Source organism: Adiantum capillus-veneris, chromosome 22, assembly GCF_014529385.1.
Source record: "Adiantum capillus-veneris isolate H3 chromosome 22, ASM1452938v2, whole genome shotgun sequence".
Lineage (NCBI taxonomy): Eukaryota > Viridiplantae > Streptophyta > Polypodiopsida > Polypodiales > Pteridaceae > Adiantum > Adiantum capillus-veneris.
The window spans coordinates 109,397,729-109,419,213 of NC_140952.1; the positions used below are offsets into that span (position 1 = coordinate 109,397,729).

A 21,485-nucleotide genomic window follows, 5' to 3' on the forward strand; every position below is an offset into this window, starting at 1 on the left:
AAAGCAGTGCCATGCAGATGTTGATGTCTACAGCTACAAAGCAGCACAATCCAAGTACTTGGCAAGCTTTCAAGAAAAATTTTGTCCAAAGTTATATGGTTTCTGACATCTTCCTTCGGAGTGCAACTTTTGGCAGAGTGGGGTATCCTGAAATGCTTGCCATGGAAACCCTAGCAGATTATAACTTGAAATTTCTCGACATCTCTCAGTAGATGTCTCTTCACGAGCAGATGACCTTGGAGGTCCAGTACGATTGCTATCTTGGGACTACCATCGCCGCCAAAGAAACACTGTCTGTCCAAGGGCTGATGGACCATGCTGTGCTCGGCTACGATCTCATGGAAGGAACCTAACCCTAATTTTTGGTGCAGGTTTCAAGATGGAAAGTTAGTCGACTTTTCAAGCTCGACTGATGTTGAGATTGATTTTTAAGTTTCAAATCTGTTTGAGAACTTGTTTGGTGATCCTGTTTGGAATTTGTTTGAAATGGATACTATCTGTTTTAAATCTGTCGTGGTGCCGATTTGAATTGTTTGACTTTGGTTTTAATACTGGTTTCAATGATTGGTGATTTTACTCCCGGGTGGAGTAGTGAGAAATAATGTTTGAGAATGCGTGTTCATACTCATGGCTCGGACCCTTGTGGTTATTTGCGGGGGGAGTATTGAATGATTGAAAAGTGTTGTTTTTCTCATGGCCCGGACCCTCGTGGTTATTTACGGGGGCAGTATTGTTGTTGTAACTCCCGGCCCAGACCTGGATGGTTATGCGGGAGGAGTATTAAGAAGTTTGAGCAATGGTTACTCTCAGCACCTCCAAACGACGCAGGCTGCGGTCTAGGGGGCGTTTGGTTGTAAAAGGCCTCTATATCTCCCGGCCCGGACCTTTTTAGGTTATGTGGGAGAAGTGATAAGGGACTCGTTGAATATCTCCCGGCCAGGACCTTGTTAGGTTATGCGTGAGGAGTGTTCATCGGCGGCTTTATGTTTCTGTCTTGTAACATGCATATGTGAGCATTTGTGTTGCATTGTGATGTGCCAACCACTGAACATTCCTAATTGGATAAGATTGCCTGGGTATGTAATTTTAATGCATCAAGACACCCGTGGAAGATCAGTACGGTCTGTGTGTAATGGCTAATTTTACTACGCCGGAATATCAAGAGTTCCAATCTGGACAAAAGGAGAAGCTAACTCCTTAATCAAAAAAAGAGCAAACTGATTGTCCCTCGGAATGTCCCTTGGAATGACCATCGGAAATTTTTTTGAGCTAACTTGAGTTGTTTTGCAGATATGCTGTAATCGCGGACGATTACTCTCTTTCAAGAAGGGGAGATGTAACAAACTGCTGACGTGTCGACCTAATGAAGAACGGAGCTACCGGCCGAGGGGCCTAAACCCTAGAAGAAGCAAAAGCAAGAACAGATTTCTGAAAATTGCGTAGCTGCTAAGGACGTGGCATATTTTCGAAAATTGCGTGGGCATGATGACGTGGCAAGCTATATGGGATTTCGCGTTTTGCGTTGGCTGATGACATGGCAGGCTGTACGGATTTCTGTAAATTATGCTGACAGCTTTTGGCTTTGCTTTTTGGACCAGAAGCTTTTGAGTTTTGAAGGCTTTTCACTGTAAGTGCTTTTCAGGCCAAGGGTCTAAAAATATGAGGTTAGGGCTCATTCTCTAGCATGCTTCCTAAAGAAGGTGCAGAGTCTGGAGTACCGGCTTGTACTGTGTTGATTCAATATAAAGAAATACCGAAAGGGGCGCCAAGGTTTGGGGCCAATACTCTCTAGGATGGAATTCCGCCGCTCCGTGTCGCGTGTCGTCTCTCTCTTTCAGTTCAGTTGTTATTGAAGTGCTAAAAGTCTGTTCAATCTGTTCTTTTCTATTGGCACGTGGTGCCCGTCTTGTGACTAGAAGAAGCAGAAGCAGGAACAGATTTCTGAAAATTACGTAGCTGTTGAGGACATGGCATATTTTCGGAAATTGTGTTGGCATGATGACGTGGCAAGCTGTACGAAATTCCGCGTTTTGCGTTAGCTGATGACGTGGCAGGCTGTATGGATTTTCGTAAATTACGTTGGCAGCTTTTGGCTTTGCTTTTTGGACCAGAAGCTTTTGAGTTTTGAAGGCTTTTCACTGTAAGTGCTTTTCAGGCCAAGGGTCTTTAAATATGAGGTTAGGGCTCATTCTCTGGCATGATTCCTGGAGAAGGTGCATAGTCTAGAGTATCTGCTTGTACTGTGTTGATGCAATATAAAGAAATATCGAAAGCAGCGCGAAGGTTTGGGGCCAATACTCTTTGGGGTGGAATCCTGCTCCTCCGTGTCACGTGTCGTCTCTCTCTTTCAGTTCAGTTGTTATTTAAGTGCTAAAAGTCTATTCAGTCTGTTCTTTTCTATTGGCACATGGTTCCCATCTTGTGACATTTTCCACATTGTTTATGTCCTTGAGGCCGGTTACCCTCACATGTAGAGTTCGCATCCTCCTCCTTTGTTCCTCTTAGAGGATCATGTTAATAAGAGTGGGTATACAAGGAGCTTCCTTACCTTTCCCTTTCTAGGCAACCTCAATCCATTTTTCGGCCTCCTCTACTTTCTTTTGTGTTGCGGAGATGACCACGGCCCATGACTTCTCCTCACCTTCCTTGATAACCCGTATGTCTTCTCTCATGATGTTCAATTCTTCCATCACGGATGGCTGAACTTCACCTTCTTCGAGCTGCCCACTTTTTGCTTGTAGATTTTGGATGATGGATGACCGCTTCCTCCTCGAGCGAAGCGATCCTCCTACACATGCCATCTCTTTCTTCGGTCCATCTTTGAAGAATAGTGCTCCTCTCCTACCTCCACTTTTCCACTTCGTTTCTCCATTCTCTCATTTCCTTCTCTACTGCCGACATCCTCTTCCCTGTCTGCATGAAAGAGGCTTTGTGGGCGGCTCGCGAAGGATGCGTCTTCTTACATGTAGAGGAAGCCGTTGGCACTTCTTGATGCTTCCGATGAGAGAGAGAGAGAGAGAGAGAGAGAGAGAGAGAGAGAGAGTCTAAAACAACAAAAAAATACAAGAAACCCTAAAAAACAGCAAGAAACGCTTGTGAAACCTTATAAAGTAGCAAAACACAGATTTGAAACCCTAAAAACAGCAAGAAACGGCGATGAAACCCTAAAAAACATTAAAAAACAATGACAAAATCCTACAAAAAAAGTGAAAAACAGTTTCAGAACTCTAAAACGGTAAAAAAAACAGTGACAAAACCCTAAAAATAGCCTAAAAGCAATTTCGAAACCCTATAAACAACAAAGAAGAAGTGGCGAAACCCTAAAAATAGTGAGAGACCCATGAGAGAGAGAGAGAGAGAGAAATGAAATGAAATGTTATATTAACGTCTTCAAAAGGCCAAAATGACCTATGAGACCAATCAGTTACAAAATAGTGAATCTAATACCATGTCTGGGTACAAAAGAACTAGAAGTGGAACAAAATACTACTACTACTACTACAATCTAAAACTACGTGAGAGAGAGAGAGAGAGAGAGAGAGAAATGAAATGTTATATTAACGTCTTCAAAAGGTCATAGGTCATAGTGACCTATGAGACCAGAAAGTTACAAGGTGGTGGATCTGATACAAAGTCAGAGTAACAAAATAACAACAGTACAAAACAAAGATATATACTATGGGATCCTAGACTGGTCGATGTGAACTAAGCAAAAATGGGCGGCTTGCTGGGATAGCTGAATCACAGGAGATCTAGCATCGGTCGTTGGCGGATCTCATCAATCTCCTCCATGGTTAGTAGTCTGATCGGGCGTCGTGTATGCCTGGCCAGAGTGCTCCGAATCTTCTGACGTAGCCTCCGTCGATGCTGTGTAGTCCTGCGCAGTCGTAGACGCCTGGATTTCCCCAGTTTAGTCGCTCGGTCGATCAGTGTGCCTCTGGTGTGAGACGAGGGGGAGCTCTGTTGTGGGAGTGGCTCTTGCAGCTGTCCCGTGTCTGCTCTGAAGAAGTTTGTGATCCATCTTTAAGACTGGCTAGCCTCGCCACTCATCAAGCTATCTCTGTGTGTGCGCAGCTCGAGCAAGAACAAACCCAGGCATCTCTGATCCTCGTATCCCATGACTCTTGAGAGTGGTCCAAAACCCTCTCTGAACAAGCAATGGAAGCGGCCTCGTATCTCGTAGTAGGCGGGGCAGCGGCATGTATAATGCAACTCTGTCTCAGGCTCCATGTCACACAAGGGGCATGTCCTGGCCTCTGCTGGTATTCCGTTGTATCTCCCAGTCTCAATCCGCAGCTACTGAGAAGATGTGCATAACTGGCCAATAGCACATCGTATCCCATGAGACAAGTGGGTGTCCATGTATTTGGGTCTCGTCACAAAACCATCCTCCGTAAGCTGGAGAAGGTGGTCTCTGTAGAAAGCCATCTTCGTGCCCAATTCCTGTGCTGGCTGTATCCATGTCCTCCTAGTGTCTAGCTGGGTCAGGTCTTGGCGGATGAGCTTGGTGATCTCTGACTGTGTAAGAGTGACAGATGGTGTATCCAATGAGTACTGGAATGGTGGCAGCCTGTCTATGCTGACCCCATGCGCCTGAAACCATGATGCCATCTCCCCATACCAGCATGTTGTATCTCCTTGCATGGCTAACTGTCGAGAGGACTCGAGTGCAATGCGAGCATATCTGTCTCTAGGAAGTTCCCATGTGCGGTTTATGAAGGAGACTGATCTGGTGAGCGCCTCCACCACTAGTGGGGGGGCCGCTAGCTCTGCTCGGATAATGGCCCGTGGTACTGATGCCTTGGCTCTAATGAGCCGCGAGATCATAGGGACGAGAGGTTTCTCCATGTTCCCCCATCCATCTGTGCGACTCGGCCTCCCGTGGTGATCCAATGAAGGTCCCCATATCTCAGCTCCATAGAGCAATGCTGAAGCCACCAAAGTGTCATAGAGCCAGAGCTTCGTCCGGGGCTCCTGAAACTGAACCTGCGAACACATCTTCTCCAATCTACCCAATGCTGCATGGGCTCTAGTCAGTCTGGTCTCTGCTGTTCTTCTGAGTGAGAATGCAGGTCCGCTAAAAACCAGTCCAAGGTAAGTGTAAGCATCTATGTACTCCACAGTCGTATGTGAATGTAGATGCTGACCTCCTGATCCACTGTGGGGTGATATTAAACACCATAACCTTGGTTTTACCAAGGTTGACAGACAAACCACTTTCGTGGGCAAACCTATGCAAAGCATCCAATTGACGTTGCATTCCCTCTTGAGATTCGGAGATCAACACTATATCATCAGCATATAACAAAAGTGGAATCCATGTCCCTGCCAACTATGCACCTCTATCACCATCGCTCTCAATGTAGTCAGAAACCTCATCCACATACATACCGAAAAGAGTAGGAGAGAGCGGGCAGCCCTGCTTCACCCCAATAGTGGAGTGAACCGGTGTAGAAAGTCCCTCAGGGGTGCGTACATGCCCTACTACTGATCTGTACAATGCCATGATCCCCCAAATGAGCTCTGTGGGTACTCCCATTTCCTGTAATCTGCGCATCAATCTAGCTCTCGGTACTGTGTCAAAAGCTTTGCGGAAGTCCACAAAGCTACAATAGATCCGTCTCCCATGAGATCTGCCATCCTCGATGATGGCCCTGAGTGTCAAGATATGGTCAAGAGTAGAGAAGCCTCTCCTGAACCCTGCCTGCCCAGCTGCACGCATTCCTTCCCTCTCTGTCCATCTACTCAGCTGTTGCTCAAGAATGGATGCATACAACCGTGCCAGTGTGTGTCCAATCATGATAGTGTGATAATTCCCAGGCTCCATGGGGTCTCCTGACTTAAAGATAGGTACAATCGTAGATAGGCTCCAAGTGTCCAGTAGGTCCTCACATATGGCACGGTTAAACATAACTGCTAGAAGCTCTGCTAGTAGGTCTTTGGCATGCATGAAATGCTTAGCGACTAAGCCATCATGATCATATGCTCTCCCAGTCCTCATCCTGTCATAGCTTTCTTCACCATCTCAGCAGTGAAAAAAGCACATGTGTGGGCATGGATCGGGAGGGTTGGGAAGGGGCGGCTGTCCAGGTACTGTGTACAAAGATGATGCGTACTGACCCCAGGTCTCTATGGAGGAAATAGCGGGGGGGAGGGGGGGCTCATGAAAGAGCCGCCACGCCTCACGCGAGTCCTAACTCAAGAATAGCTGGTATAGATCCTACTCGAGCCAGGCCAAAAAAGCCCTCTTCTTCCCCCGTACCAAGGTCGGAAGTCAATCTGTGACTGTTTGTGAGTGACGTCCCCCAAAAGCACCTCCCTCTGATGTCTGGCTCTAGTCTGGCGGCACTCCTCATCGTACCAGCTGTTTTGAGGCATGCTCCCTGATCGGCGTCTCTGCTCAGGCTGGGTGTGTGGGTATGCCTCTGCTGCTGCATCATGTAATTTCTGTGTCAGTATAGGAGTTAGCTTCTCCAGAGGTCGCCCCGGGTCCTCAGTGCATAGGCGTCTGTAGATCCCGTCTATGTATACAGAATCCATCTCCCGTGTGAAGGTGTAGCGAGTAGGGGTTGCTACACGTGGTCTGTGTGCTACACTGAACTGGAAAGATGGTCATCGATGCCAGAGCATGATCCACTGCCACCCCGACCGGTCTGGGCCTGTCATAATAATCAATATCTAATTCTCCTAAATGATTTTCTCATATTAAACTGATCATTTAATGTGGGGAAGTGCCAGGGGAGAAAAAGCTAGAATATTGATTAAGCTAGCAAACCGGCCACAATAGGGATCCAAAGGGGGGGCCATCTGCAAAAGAGCCATGTGCAACAATGGGCTAAAAAGACCCTAAGGTTCAGCCCATTAAAACTTCCAAAATGCTAAGGTTCCAAAATTCAAAGGTTGTGTCCAAAGGTCAACCATAGGGGAAATTGGATGCTTTGTGTATAACTAAAAAGTCTTTGCATATCCCTACATGGGAGGGGGCGAGCCCTTCTTCTAGGGGATGAGAGAGAAAGTCACTCACACACACACACACACACACAGGCTCCCTTTACACAAAGGGAATTAGGGACACATGTCAGCTCCCTAGCCCAGATGCCCACAAGGTGTGCCCAATTCCTATTGGATGGCCTTGGAGGTGGACCAATGAGAATTAGGCTAGAGTAAATCTAGTTTAATTAATTTGAAAACACTTAATAAAAGAACCAATGAGAATTAAGTCTCCTAGAAGACTATTGGACAGTCTCCCAAGGGGTCCAATGAGCATTCAGGAGCCCAATGGCTTGCCTGATTCCTATTGGCCAGGAGGCAAAGGGGTCCAATGAGAGTTTAGTTTAATTATTAAATTACCTAAAGCTCTCACAAAGGGGAAAGGGGGACACATGTCAAAAGGCTATCACTTATGCTGCTTAATAGCCATTGGCTTGACTTGGGGAGGTCTAATGGGGAGCCTGCAAGAGCAATTAGCAAGAGGGCTCGCCCAAGAGAGAGAGGGGGCTGATTTTTGCAAGGCAATTATCACACACACACTCACACAATCTCATGTGTGAAGAAAGAGAAGACTATCTCTTCCCAAGCTTTAATGGAGAGCTCATCACCTACTCCAAGCTTGGGAGATAGAAGCCTACATCAACACACTCTCGTCCCCATACCTGTACCCCATACATCATGGCTGAGGCTACTAAAGTATCAAAGTCATGGATCTACTTTCCCTCCTTGATGGCTACATGCACAAAAAAGGATTCAAGGATACGTAGACTTGCCTGGTTGCAGACCCGAGTTGTCATGCTTTCAAATGTAGCAGTATCCTGGCATGCTTTCCTTGTTGAGGTTTCTTTCCCTCTAAGCCTCCTCTCAACACTGATGTGGTCCCCTCCAAACAGCTCTTGCAAGTTACAGAGTAAGCTCGTCGGCAAAGAAGGTTGGGCAGTTAACTACTCAGACTTTAGCCATTGAAATTAGTTGTACTTTCCACCTTTTATTGATTGCTGCTGCTTTTTATGTTGTTCACTGGCATTTTTCTTACCACCACATGACACGTGGAACTCTCTGGTGCCACCATTCTCTGGAAATCTGTTAGGTAATCAAGGTATAAATCTTTCTAAGCAGGCAGTTGTTCTTAGTGAAGCTTTTCTTTCTGGCGATAAGAGTTAGCAGGCAGCATTATTGTGAGTGTTGAAGAAGGGCTGGGAAACCCATTTGATCACGAGGTTTGACTCTGGGTGCAAAACTTGTGTAGTGTTGGTGGTACGGATTATGGATCAGTTAGAGTTGGCACTTTTATGGGGCGCACAATCATCAAAGCAACTGCTGCAAAACTCGCATCTTCAGCCACTCAAACCAACCTTCCAGAGAATGACACTCCTCTCAAAGAGCATTTCAGTTTGAATTTGCTTCAAGATGAAGGACAGGAAGACTACCTTTGTAATCTATCAACCTACAGGTAGAATCATTGCTTACTTGAAGACATGTTGATAAGACCTTAACCATGACCCGATTTATCTTTTTCCAGATATGAATCCATTTACGCAAAGGCTCTACCGGAGAAGATAAAAGGAGAAGATTTCATCAGCACATATGGTAGCCATAGAGATGAAGTTACAAGCATTAAACCATTTTGCTTTTACCCTGTAAAGGCACCGACTGCACATGCTGTTTATGATAACTTTCGCTCCAAGGTGACAAGCAATTTCATTTTTCTGTCTGTAAATAAGAGTCTTTAACAGTTCCGCCACAGAATTCTCTTCTTCTTACCTTGTTAGTGACCATTGCACCAGGCATTTGCTGTTCTGCTGGAAGCAGCAGCTACCAGTGAGCAACTACAGATGTTGGGGGAGCTTATGTACCAGGTACCCACATTAATCATCTCAATCAGTTGCCTTGATAAACAGTGAAGCAATTTTATTGGCATAGATATTTTGGTGTGTATTAAAATGCTATATCCCATATGCATACCTATGAGTGATATTATAGGCAGAAATGAAATGAAATGTTATATTAACGTCTTCAAAAGGCCAAAAGGACCTAGGGACCAAAAGTTTCAGCCGTGTCAGATGTGATACAATCATCTGAGATGAAGCACAAAAGGAAACATCCTAGATCCTAAACCAATTCCAGTACGATACAATCTCGTGTTACAAGTTATAGGATGGGGGTATAGCAATGAGGACACACTAATAGGGGGGACAAAAAGGATGAGTCATCCCATGAACTCTCGCATAGGCCGCTGCAGCATAGCATCAATCTCCCCCATGGTGAAAAGCAGGGGAGGTCTCACCCGCTCTTGAGCGAACCCTGTATCCTCATATGTGCACGCTGCCTATGCATAGATCTCTGAGGCCTTGAGCGTTAGGAGTGCTCCAGAAAACGATAGAATCAATAAAGGTTCAAATTTATATATTTTTAAACCATTGACCATGTTAGAAATCTTTCTTGCAAATGCTCAATTTCAAAAACGTGACTGCTTAATCAATTATGAAAGATACAAACCCGCAAACGCAAAGTCAGTTATCACCTGTATAAAAGAAGAACAAATGTATGCCACTCAGTTCCATATTTTGGCCATGCGAATCACTTGGTTGAAAAGTTATACTTCAATGATTTTGCACCATGTTTGTGATATAAATCGGGCATGTTTTGATAGTCAAAAAAATGAAAGGTGAATCTGTGCTGAATATTTAAATGATTTTGCTGATGTTTTACATTCCAGTCACACAATAGCTACTCTAATTGCGGGCTGGGATCAGCCGGCACAGACCTCCTAGTGCAACTTGTTCAGCAATCACAGAATTCTTCATTGTCAAGTGGTCAAAATCGTCTGTTTGGGGCAAAGATAACAGGTGGCGGTTGTGGAGGAACTGTCTGTATCATGGGTTGGAACTGCAGACAAACCGCAGTCGAAATCTATAAGGTGCGCCCTCTCTCTGTTGTCATCTCAGAACAAAAATTTAGCCCAATGAGCATGAAGCTGGGTTCTCAACTTGTCCACCTGGTTCAATCTGGCCCAAATTTTCCTGTAATGGTTCATTTATTCATCAATGAAAGATAGTTAAATTAGAAAGGCACAAACCTTCCAAAAGACATGTACAAAGGAATCCATGGGCCTCAACATTCACAAAGAGAGACAAATTGATATTGAGCGAATGAATACAAGCATTATGATTTTGTACTCAAGATTGCGAGTGAAAATGAAGGCATTCCTTCCGCATAAGCCAATCATTTCAGAAGCCCGTCCTCTGAAGAAAGCAAAACCCACACACTCCCATGATTTGACCTAGCAACTTTATTACCAAGAACCGAATGTTTAAGAGAGGTAATTGCTTGTCACCTACAGCCCTAACAAAGACATCAAGACTTGTCCCTGTAACAGAAGTGCAGACCACCATTGGAAGCATTGCCCTTCAAGATCAAAGTGGCTTTCCTGACTTTGGATGCCTCTGTGGAGTTTCCTCCTGAAAAAGCAGCATCAAACTATTGAATAAACTTCCTTAGTTGATCCTGTGTACCATGGAAACTGTCTAATGGAAGAGTGTCTCCTTCTTCCTTGTAGTCTTGCTTTCCACGTGGAGTATTGGTCGAGTGGACCTCCACACAATCTTTCTAGGTTCTCCCAAAAGTGATCCAAGATAATGTCATCCCTTCTGGATACATACGAGGCAATATGTCGTACATTGTCCCTGTTGGTATACCTGAAAACCTGGCAACATGTAGTCTAGCATGTAGTTCCCTTGCACTCCAAGTGACATGCCATTTCCAAAAAACCCTATTTATATCCTGATACAGGTACTCTCAGACCTTCTTATCCATATGTATTTAGGCCAACAGCATCCCCTCTTGCCAATCGAGCATAGGTGGGTACACCACCAATAAATTTGAGAATTCCTTGTATGCTGATGTAAATCTTCAAGATGGCATGCCTTACCACTCTGGGTTGTCTTGGCCTTGGCTGAAGAACCCTCGACTGGATGTTTAGTGCCATGAGTTCTCTTAACTGTAGCCTGCTTTTGGAAATCAGCAAGTACCTTCAAGTCTTTCCACTGCTTGAGCAATATCTTTGATGGCCTTGATGTCTTAGAAAATGTTTTTCAGGGTGCTTATTAGACTAACTTTGGGCCCAAAACCTATCTTTGAATTTGCAGATTCAGGAACTATACAAAGACTCTACAGGTCACTTACCCTTCATTTTTGAAGGGTCCTCTCCTGGTGCGGGGAAGTTTGGTTATCTACGAATTCGACGAAAAGAAGATAGTTTTTAATGTGGGCAGCCTTGTTGGGAATGGTGATATGTATATTACATGAGCACCAAAGCAGGAGGATTGATTTGTCTCATAAGCCGAATTATAATTGATTTGTCTCATAGGCCGATTTCAACCTCTAATAGAGCTTTCTTTCGTATTGGTACCTTCATAACATCAAAAAGCTTGTGAACTAAAATTACCTTCAATAAGTTGTGGTTTCTGGTCTCCTCCTTGTCTTGAGGCTATACATGTAAGGATTCTGATGTCTCCGTACTTGCAAGATTATAGCTCTCATTCTTTGCTTTTAACTTTCTTCTATTGTTACTTTCTTTTAATTTGGAATTCTGTACAATCCACCAACTGATGTCCAAGCATTTATTGCATGTGTAAACAATGCAGAGGTCTAGGAGAACTATCACCTTGGCCAGAAACTTGCTAACAATCTTGAAGCCAAAAACACACGGGTTTCTCTTGATGCTGAGTAGTTTGTTATAGCGCTTATCGGCTCTCTAGAGCACTTTTAAAAAATTGGCATCAATCACAACGTTTGTAAAAGCTGGCAGTGCAGCTACAAACAATATCGAGCGCTTGTTCAATGTGCTCAAGTTGTTTTCAATTGTAAACCTCTGTAAATTTCAATGTCTCAAACGTGGCCCAACATCTGTTGTAATTATAAAAAAAAAGGTGCTCTATCTACTACAAACTTATTGATTGGATTATTCATAAGGGACAAAACATTAGGCTAACTTCAAATAAATATAAACTTACACACTTATTGATTGAATTATTAAAAATGGACAAATCATTAGGCTAATCATTCAACTCAAAGAATGCTATAAAGATACAAGCTACCCATTCATTCCCCTTCTTCCATCGCATAAGCTTTCTACAAATCATTTCTTTTCATTCCCTTTCTTCCATAGCATAAGCTTTCTACAATACTAACTTTTCGACCTACCATGATTTTTCCGCGTGGAAGAGTAAAATTTGGTCAGATAGCGAGAAGGCATACAATGTTTGACATCTTAGCCCATAATCATAGTGCCAACCACTCCTTACTACGAGGCTGAGTATGTCTATATGGTCTACAACTATCTCATAGGTGTCTCGAATAGTCAAGTCACCATGGATGCTCAAACACTAATGCGGATAGAAAACTTTAGGCATGGGATGCTTGAAAGGAATGTAAAGCCTACCAATGCAAACAAGCAGCCAGTACCCCCAAGGGATTCACTAAGGGTTACCGTATGGTAGCACGTGAGTGTTACCATACTCACGAAAGAGAGGGGGGCTTTATAAGGGAGGAAAGGTGCATCTTACAAAGAATTGTTCCATACACGGGTTAAAACAGGATACTACGTAGGGGTTGAAATGCAGCATGCATGTGACGTCCCATTATTATTACCAGTGAATCCGTAGGCAGTAGCCTGATAGTATAAAGGAGTCTTGAAACACCCTATTTTTGGCCGTGCTTTGAACCCCCTACAGGTGATGGCTGTGAACACACATAAAACCTCTTTCATGATCTTGTCATGTATCAAGCTACCAGTACAAGTGCAAGCTTTCAAGGCAAATAGAAAAGAGACTTCCACCATGGTAGACTCTTCATGCATGGCATCATAACATTCAAAAGTAAGAATCTGCCAACCATGCTCCGCATCTGCTCAGCAAGCAGCATGTTGATTTCTGAGCGAGGGTGGCGCATCGTCCTAGGGGTGCATCCGCATTCTTAGATTGCTTCCTCACCCCTCTCAAGAGCATGCTCATGCTGATCCATTTAAATTTCTGAGGCGTGCTCGGCCAAAATAATGGCCTGCCATGTCCACAACTTCCTAAGTTTGGCATCCCTCCTCCAAATCACATTCCATGGTGGGCCACTCTCCCTCTCATGATCGGTGTGACACGACAAGTTTCTGACATTTTTCCAATGTGAGGTGGGGTATAGGGACGTAGAGCCGATAGGCAGAGAGGAAGGGGAAAGGGTACTTGTTGGATTGTCCTATTGTAGAGGGTCAAAACGGTTGCCTGCGGGAACCACTACTTTTGGCCTAGTGCAGGCCGATCTCCAGGGGCGGTAGATCTTTTGCTGAGAGGGAAACCCTTGGACCCTGCAGCATTGCCCATAAGCGCGCGCGCGCGCGCGCGCGCGAGAGAGAGAGAGAGAGAGAGAGAGAGAGAGAGAAGTGCATACCAACTGCAGCGAACTTCGCTTCGCACCTGACTCACATGAACTCTCCAGAAATTCATTTACCAAGTTTTTGTGCCCAAAAATTTGACTTGCTTCTTGGTGGAACACTAAAGTCTAGAATCTGGCGTCTCTCTTCGAGACAAGCTTGAAATCTTGCCAAGATTTTAGAATCCTAGCTGCTGAAAAATACACTAAAGGTCTGTTTTTTGTGAACCCGTATGGTGCGCACATGCACCACTTCGTGACCACAGCCACTAGCATTTCAAATAATGTTATTGGCCCATCGTTATTTTGGTGTATCATGTATGCATCATTTAATGAAGCATAACAACCCCCCAACACACACACACACACACACACACACACACAAAATTCCACAAGATTGGGCCATGGGATAGAAGGCTCATCTCTCACAGATCATGAGGCGGATGTATTGCAAAGAAAAGTCAGACACCGAGCCTCTAGCTATGGTGAGAAGATGTGCTACGTTTAGTCACAAGCCTCTAGCTACACGAGTGAGAGAGAGAATCCATTTGCACACAAATCATGAGCTCTACACTTCAATTGTAAAGCCAAGGAGCTAGTCTGAAACCAGAGCTCAGGGGTTGTTATAAGAGGGAAAAGAGGCTGGCCAGGAGAGACAAGTTTCAAAGCCCAAAGCCTTACATTGGATTTACCTTTTCAAAATAAGGTATTTACCTTTTCTTGCTTGCATATCACATTATGCCATGGTTTCGAATATCGACATGCATCACAGTTTTGATTTTGAAAAGCATACATTAGTTCCACCCCCTATTGCCGCCCCGGTCATCCACTCTCACGTAGGGTGTCTGTACGGCAACCGGGCAAGATGATAGCATAGGACTGCTTGATATGCAAGAATTTAGGGCACTATAACGCGCATGTCTATTTTAGAGTCAAATTTTACATAGTTGAATCCGAATGTGAGCAAAATGTCTGATATGCTTGTGCAATTCATGCAACACTCAGCCAAGGGGCCAGTTAATGAGCGTACTCGAATTTCTTCGATCCCAGTGTCGAAATAAACACACCTCCTATCTGAAGGGGGTGCCCTTCTCTCTAGAAAAGAGGTGGATGACTTGTTAAAGAATACCAAGCCCCCGATTTTTCAAAGAGAGAAAAAGGAGCGCAACAAGTATAATGTGAACATATTTCTGAGCAAATGGGATGGTATTTATGATCTTAGATGCACTCCAGATGCATTCAAGGCACTGCAAACAAATCTAACACTAGAGGGTAAGGCCTATGAACAGTGGTTGTCTTTCAAGAAGAAGGGAATCATACCACAGACATGGGCGGCCTTCGAGGATGTTTTCAAAAAATAATTTTTTCCCACCAATGGAGCGGAAAAAAATTGGACTGCATGTGACAAGTACTCTATACGTCAACATAAGACACTTTCAGAGTATATCTCATACTATCGGAAAGTAATTCTCAAGATGGAGGATCCAGATGCCTTCCAGCAAGTGCATCGACCCATCTGTGGGTTAACACCATATATTTGTTACCATATACATGTGGTAGTGATGTGTGTGAACACACTTAGGACCGTGGGGACATTTTTTCCCTCACTAGGAGGTTTTTTTTCCCGTGCATTGTATATACGCCCATCACTCTAGGGCTATCTTATCTTTCCATTGCACACTAAGTAATACACTCTTTGTTGTGTGCTTTGAGCTTCCTTCGTCTTGTCCACACTGTGTGCGTTTCCCTGCAACCCTATTTCCAACAATTGTTATCATAGCATGTTGCATCCTCCCGGGCTTAATTGCTAGCAGCTCCAGCACACGCTTGCTCACTTTTTCCAGTTTTTGTGAGCTTTGGTGAGCTTCAACAAGTCGACAAATACTTCAGGAAAGCTTGTAAAGCTTGGTCTACTCAGAATTTTCATTAGGGCTCATTTCGGCCTCCGTTTACACGGGTATCAGCGCCATTGTGGTAGCACGGCTGTCAGCCCGCAAAAATGTTTGAGGATATCAGTGCGGTATGCTATCAAGAATTGCCACGTATATAGACGCGTACATAGGAACTATGATAGCCGCGCTTATACCCTCCATGCAATTTATTAAAAATAAGTATCCAAGAATCTCGGATGATTCAAGTCCTCGTATGTGAAGACTTTGCATCATCCAAAGATCCTTGGATATTTTTTTTAATATAAATATCACATTTATTTATTATTTAAGATTTAACAATATCATACAATTTTTGAAACACAAGAAACTTAAAAACAAATTATTTACAAAATTCTTTTTTTGATCGAGAGTTCGCAAAATGTATACAAGGCCTTTTGGCCGAGCATCCAAAATAAAAGTGTAATATTTACAAGGGCTCTTGGTCGGGCGTTCAAAATACGAGGGGATTATGTTGTATAAGGGCTCTTGGCCAAGCGTTCAAAATGTGAGGGGATTGTGTTAGTAAGTTAGTAACCCTCATCGTCATCCTGGTCGTCCTCGCCACCTTGACCGCCCTCGTCGTCCTCACCCTCATTAGCGCCACCTCTTCGAGTTTACACAAATAACAAAGCAGACCACATAATCAATAAACATTAAAATAAGTAAACAACAAAATAATTAATTAATTAGATTTACTTCGTACATGCGCTGTGGTCAAGGTGTCGATGAGAGCGGCAAACGGTTCTTGATTGATGTGGCCTTATTGGAGCATCCACAGGTAGGTACTGTATTCGTCGTTGCGTTTCCAATACTTCACCACCTCCCTTGACACTTGATGTCCTATGATCTTTCCATGTATATCAAGAATTATTTATATTAGTTTGCATCAAGATTATGGTTCAAATAGAAACTAAAAACGTTACTACCACTTTGTTCTTCCAGACATCCTTTCTGCCAGAACCCCAACTCTGAGCTTGTTGTCCTGCCCTTACTTGCCTCTGCTGAGAATGGTCAACTCTTGCAGAGCAAACTCCCACTCTGCATCATGCATATTGGCACCCCTTTTTTGGAGATTAGGGTGTTGGCATTGTTGTTTAGCGGCCTTGCGAACGGTGGACCGTTTATTACGAAGGAAGGTCTTGATAAAACCTTCCATCCATTAGGTGATAAAAGACTGGACCTGGGGATTAGGAAACCGCAGCCGCATTGTATCAAAAATAGACTGCAAGTACTGAGGATCTTGTTGCTCCCACTCAATAAGGCAATTAGTGTAGTTAGAGTGGATCAAGCTCTTCGTGGAAGCGCTTGCCATTGTTTGTGCTAAGGTCGGGGGCACCGTCTTGATGACACCTACAATATAGGCCATCATCATCAGCATCTGGAACGTCCACATCATCAAAAATGTACCCCGGATCTAACGAGTCACTGGACGATCCTCCTCCACCTCCTCCAAAGCAAGCGTCCAAACAAGAGTCTCCCCCCGATCCTCGTCTTTCTGCTGGCTGTCAGTGGACTCTCGTCAGCCCCTAGAGCCACGCGAACTACGTCGCTCACTTTTCCCTAAAGAAGATCGACGACCTCGAGGGCTAGGATGACCTGATGGTCAAAGCGGGGAGGGTTGATGCGAGGGAATCGTAGAAGAGGGTGCTGAGGGAAATGGTGAAGGAAATGTAGTAGTGGGGACTGAGGGATAGGTTGAATGAAATGTCGTTGGGGGGTGCCGAGGGAAAGGGTGAAGGAAAGGTAGTGGGGGCCTACGAGGGGATGGACGAGGGTGAGGGAGAAATCCCATACTGGGACAGTTGATGTGGCATATATGAAGAGAAGATCCCTTGCCAAGCTCGCTCATACTCTTGCCACATGCCCAAGAATGAGGCTATCTAGGGATCCATAGGGACCAAATGAGGAGGAGAAGGAGGAGGAGGGGAGTGGTCATAGGGACCGGAGCTCCCAGAAGAGGAACCCACGGTTGTCCTAAAAGAGCGAAAGAAGTCTTCGTCTTGCCCGGCCATGTCACAACTTAAAAAGAGAGAGAAAAGAAATCAAATACAACCTAAATAGACATGCCAAAACCCCTCTAATAGAGGGGCCAAACTCATGCCGTTTGCTAGGTTTTGCCCCTCTATTAGAGGAGTTTTGGCATGCCTATTTGCATGCAATGGGCAGCCCGTTTGGGCTGCTCATTGCATGCAACTAGACATGCCAAAACCCCTCTAATAGAGGGGCCAAACGGCATTCCGTCTGCTAGGGGTTTTGGACATTGAAGGGGGGAGGCAAAATAGGGCCAAAAAAACATGAGCATGGGGGACAACCCATGGGCTCACATGAGCCTTTACCTCGACCAATTAGGGCGATAAACATAGGGTTTTGGACTAGGGTCAAATAGACTTGCCGTTTGGCCCCTCTATTAGAGGGGTTTTGGCATGTCGTTTTGCATGCAATGGCCTCCCCAAACGGGCTTCCCATTGCATGCAAATAGGTATGCCAAAACCTCTCTAATAGAAGGGCAAAACCCATGCCATAAAAAGCATGAGTTTTGCCCCTCTATTAGAGGGGTATTGGCATGTCTATTTGCATGCAATGGGCTCCCAAACGGGCTGCCCATTGCATGCAAATAGGCATGCCAAAACCTCTTTAATAGAAGGGCAAAACCCATAGCAAACGACGTGAGTTTGGCCCCTTTATTAGAGGGGTTTTGCAATGTCTATTTGCATGCAATGGGCTCCCCAAACGAGCTGCCCATTGCATGCAAAGGCATGCCAAAACCTCTCTAATAGAGGGGCCAAACAACATGCCGTTTGCTAGGGGTTTTGGACATTGAAGGGGGGAGGCAAAAATAGATCCAAAAAAACATGTGCATGGGGGACAACCCATGGGCTCACATGAGCCTTTACCTCGACCAATTAGGGCAATAAACATAGGGTTTTGGACTAGGGGCAAATAGACTTGCCGTTTGGCCCCTCTATTACGGGGGCATTAGGATTTGCATGCAATGGGCTCCCCAAACCGCCTGCCCATTGCATGCAAATAGGCATTCCATAACCTGTTAAATAGAGGGGCCAAAGGGCATGGGGTTAGCCCTTCTATTAGAGGGTTTTGGCATACCTATTTGCATGCAATGGGTAACCCAAACGGGCTACCTATTGTATGCAAATAGGCATGCCAAAACCCCTCTAATAGAATAGCAAAACCCATTCCGTAAAAATCATGAGTTTGGCCTATCTATTAGAGGGCTATTGGCATGTCTATTTGCATGCAATGGGTTCCCCAAACGGGCTGTCTAGGCTACTTGGGCTTGGGCTTGGGCTTGGGGAAAGATCCCAATCCCTTCCTTTCAAGATAAGGTTTTTTTATTTTTTGTTTTGAGTTTTTCTTCAATCCCAAATATCCCGAACATTTTTTTTATTTTTTTTAATGAAATTTAATTTTTTAAATTTTTTTTTCTTGAGGACAATGTGATGGACACTGAGCTCCGACACGTACATAGCAGCTCCTGCGAGCTCTGTCTAACCCCTTTTCACCTAACACAACTAATTAGCAACTAATTAACATTAACTACCTTTGCTAACACACTGTCAAACACATTACACTGCACACTCATAGACAGTCAACTCTACTTCTCACTGTCTACTCTACTTCTCCCTGTCTACATTCACTAACAGATCTACTAATACCTGCTCATTATAGACCTTGCAAAACTAATAAAAACAGTACAATGCAGCACTAACAGAGCTTACAGCCACTTAACAGAAACTCACAAAAACCTGCTAATTTGCCCTTCACAGTCACTTAACAATAACTAACAAAACACTGCAAAAAACAAAAAACAGATGGAAGAAAGGCTTCCAGAGGTAGCACTGAGTGCTCCTCAAGCTTAACGCAAGGCATTCCTCGGTAGCGGCGCCAAACATGTACGCTTTGTCGTATGTGTCGAAACTGGGAACTTGCCTGTGCACTGCGTGCGAGCCTTGAAAGGCTGCAAACACACAAGTAGAAGAGCCTATCAAGCTCAAAGGGGCAGAGGTGTGTCACTCACCGCTCAATGCTTTCGTCGTGAAGGATCCTGTGCTGCAAAGAAGAAGGAGTTGTTGTCAATGTCGCACTCAACCGCCTTGTTACCACCAATGATGCCGCAATGCTCTCTCTCTCTCTCTCTCTCTCTCTCTCTCTCTCTCTCTCTCTCTCTCTCTCTCTCTCTCAAGTATACACACACACACATACACACACCTGTGAGCACACGAAGGAGAAGGAGACAGAGATGAAGCAAGAGCACTTCTTAGCTTACACCTCCAAGAATGAGGATTTTTAGGTCAAATGGACCTTTTATAAGAGTTTGGCCCATTCACACATGGGTGCCCACAGTGGTGGTCGGTCGTTGCAAAACTACTATAAAAATAAGATAAGTGGTGCGTCTCTCATTGGCGACCACCTACACATCTATTGGACTGACAAGCCCGGTCCATGACTCAGTCAAATAAATAATATGCGTCCGTCGAAGGTGATAGGGTTTCCGTGTGAGGGTTAACACCTCTGTTGGACAACTTCCTATATGGTTTTTTTTCTGGATATGCTTATGCTGCCAAAAATTTTACAACCATGATTATGTTCTAAAGTGGTTATGCAGAGTGCCCTTTGTCTCATCTTATCCAATTGCAACAACTCATCCAGTCTCTACTTCAAATTCTGGTGAAAAGTCATTCTATGCTCTATTGCAAGTCCAAGACTGAGAATTGCAAACTCCATTAGAACTACTACCTTCGTCCCATACACCATTTGAAAATGTGTCATGCCAATAGTAACCTTATAGACACTTCTATAGGCCCATAGCAATGTCTAGAGTTTGGAATCCCACCGGTGTGGTTCCTTTTAAACTACCTTTGTAAGAATGGTCTGAATGGTTTTGTTTCCACTTTTTGCCAGACCATTGCACATGGGATAGTTAGGTGTAGATGTTTGGTGCTTAATTGAGAAGATCTCACTGAGTATCTGAATGGTTTCATTGATGAGGTGTGTTTCCTTATCTGAGACAATCTCAATTGGACATCCATATCTGCATATAATATACTCATACAATAATGTAGATGTTGATTCGGCAGTGTTTTCTGGTAAGGCCTTGGCTTCAAGCCACTTGCTAACATAACATGTGGCCATAATAATATACCTGATCTTTCTAGGAGTAACCTTCTTGAATAGCCCCGCCCCATAAAATTGAAACCCCATTTCATGAATATTCCCAATGGATGTATTTAAGTTAGTGGTGTCATATTAGCTGCTATTGGCCTTCTCATTCTCTGGCAAATATCACAGGTCTTGCAGAATGCTCTGACATGTGCCATTATTGTCTACCATCAAAGACCTGCTTGAAGGATCTTCTTATATGTAATTTAAGTCAAAAAATTTCCTCATGCATCTCCATTGTGAGCTTTAAACTTAACACTTGATATAAATGATCTAGAAACCATCATTGAGTTCATCCAATCAAATCTGCAGGATAAAGCCAAGGAGTACACTACTGAACTAGTCAATGAGGCCATTTTTGAGTATTTGAATAGGAAAAAAAATGAAGATGCCGATTATGATAAGGATGAGGATGAGGATGAGCAAGAGATGAAGCAGTAGGCCAACATCATCAGGGAGGAGATGATGATGAGGATGATGATGATGATGATATTCCATAAACATGCTCAACTTCTACAGGAGGCTCAACGCCGGCCAAAGCTCAGATTACAAAAAAGATGTCAACACCGGAGGCCACAAGCCATCTAAAGGTGTTGACTCCTAGCAGCAAAATCCACCGGCCAACTAGCAATATCCTAGACAACAAACTGTAAGCAATTCTCAGACTAACATTGAGCGTAAGAAAACTGTCCTTACTGGGATTTTGAGTCTGATCATACACATTCCACTAAAGTGCTAACACTCAACAAGAGCCTGAGAAAGTAATAAGCACTCAAGATCCAAGAGTTTTTACATGATGAAACTCTCTGTTTGAATCTAGAGAGATTCCAAATGTTGTAAGTGAGGGCCAGGAGGATGGTACATAATTGAAAGGTTATGAGTTACCACAATCAATCAGTTTGTGATTTGCCTCCACATCCAAGTTGTATATAGGTACCGGAAAGAGTCCTAGTGGTGCATCACCAC

At 44.2% G+C, this 21,485-nt stretch overlaps 1 protein-coding gene across 1 annotated transcript in view; it reads left to right on the forward strand.

The window, feature by feature from the left end:
• LOC147430004 (L-arabinokinase-like) overlaps positions 1–11,545 on the forward strand; it is a 131,671-nt gene extending 120,126 nt beyond the window's left edge. The window contains exons 25-29 of the mRNA XM_086496202.1: positions 8,240–8,443; positions 8,513–8,678; positions 8,778–8,849; positions 9,710–9,910; positions 11,139–11,545. Of these exons, the coding sequence (XP_086352328.1) occupies positions 8,240–8,443; positions 8,513–8,678; positions 8,778–8,849; positions 9,710–9,910; positions 11,139–11,255 (760 nt within the window). The 3' untranslated portion in view covers positions 11,256–11,545. The remainder of the gene's footprint in view (positions 1–8,239; positions 8,444–8,512; positions 8,679–8,777; positions 8,850–9,709; positions 9,911–11,138) is intronic.
• Positions 11,546–21,485: the final 9,940 nt, after the last annotated feature.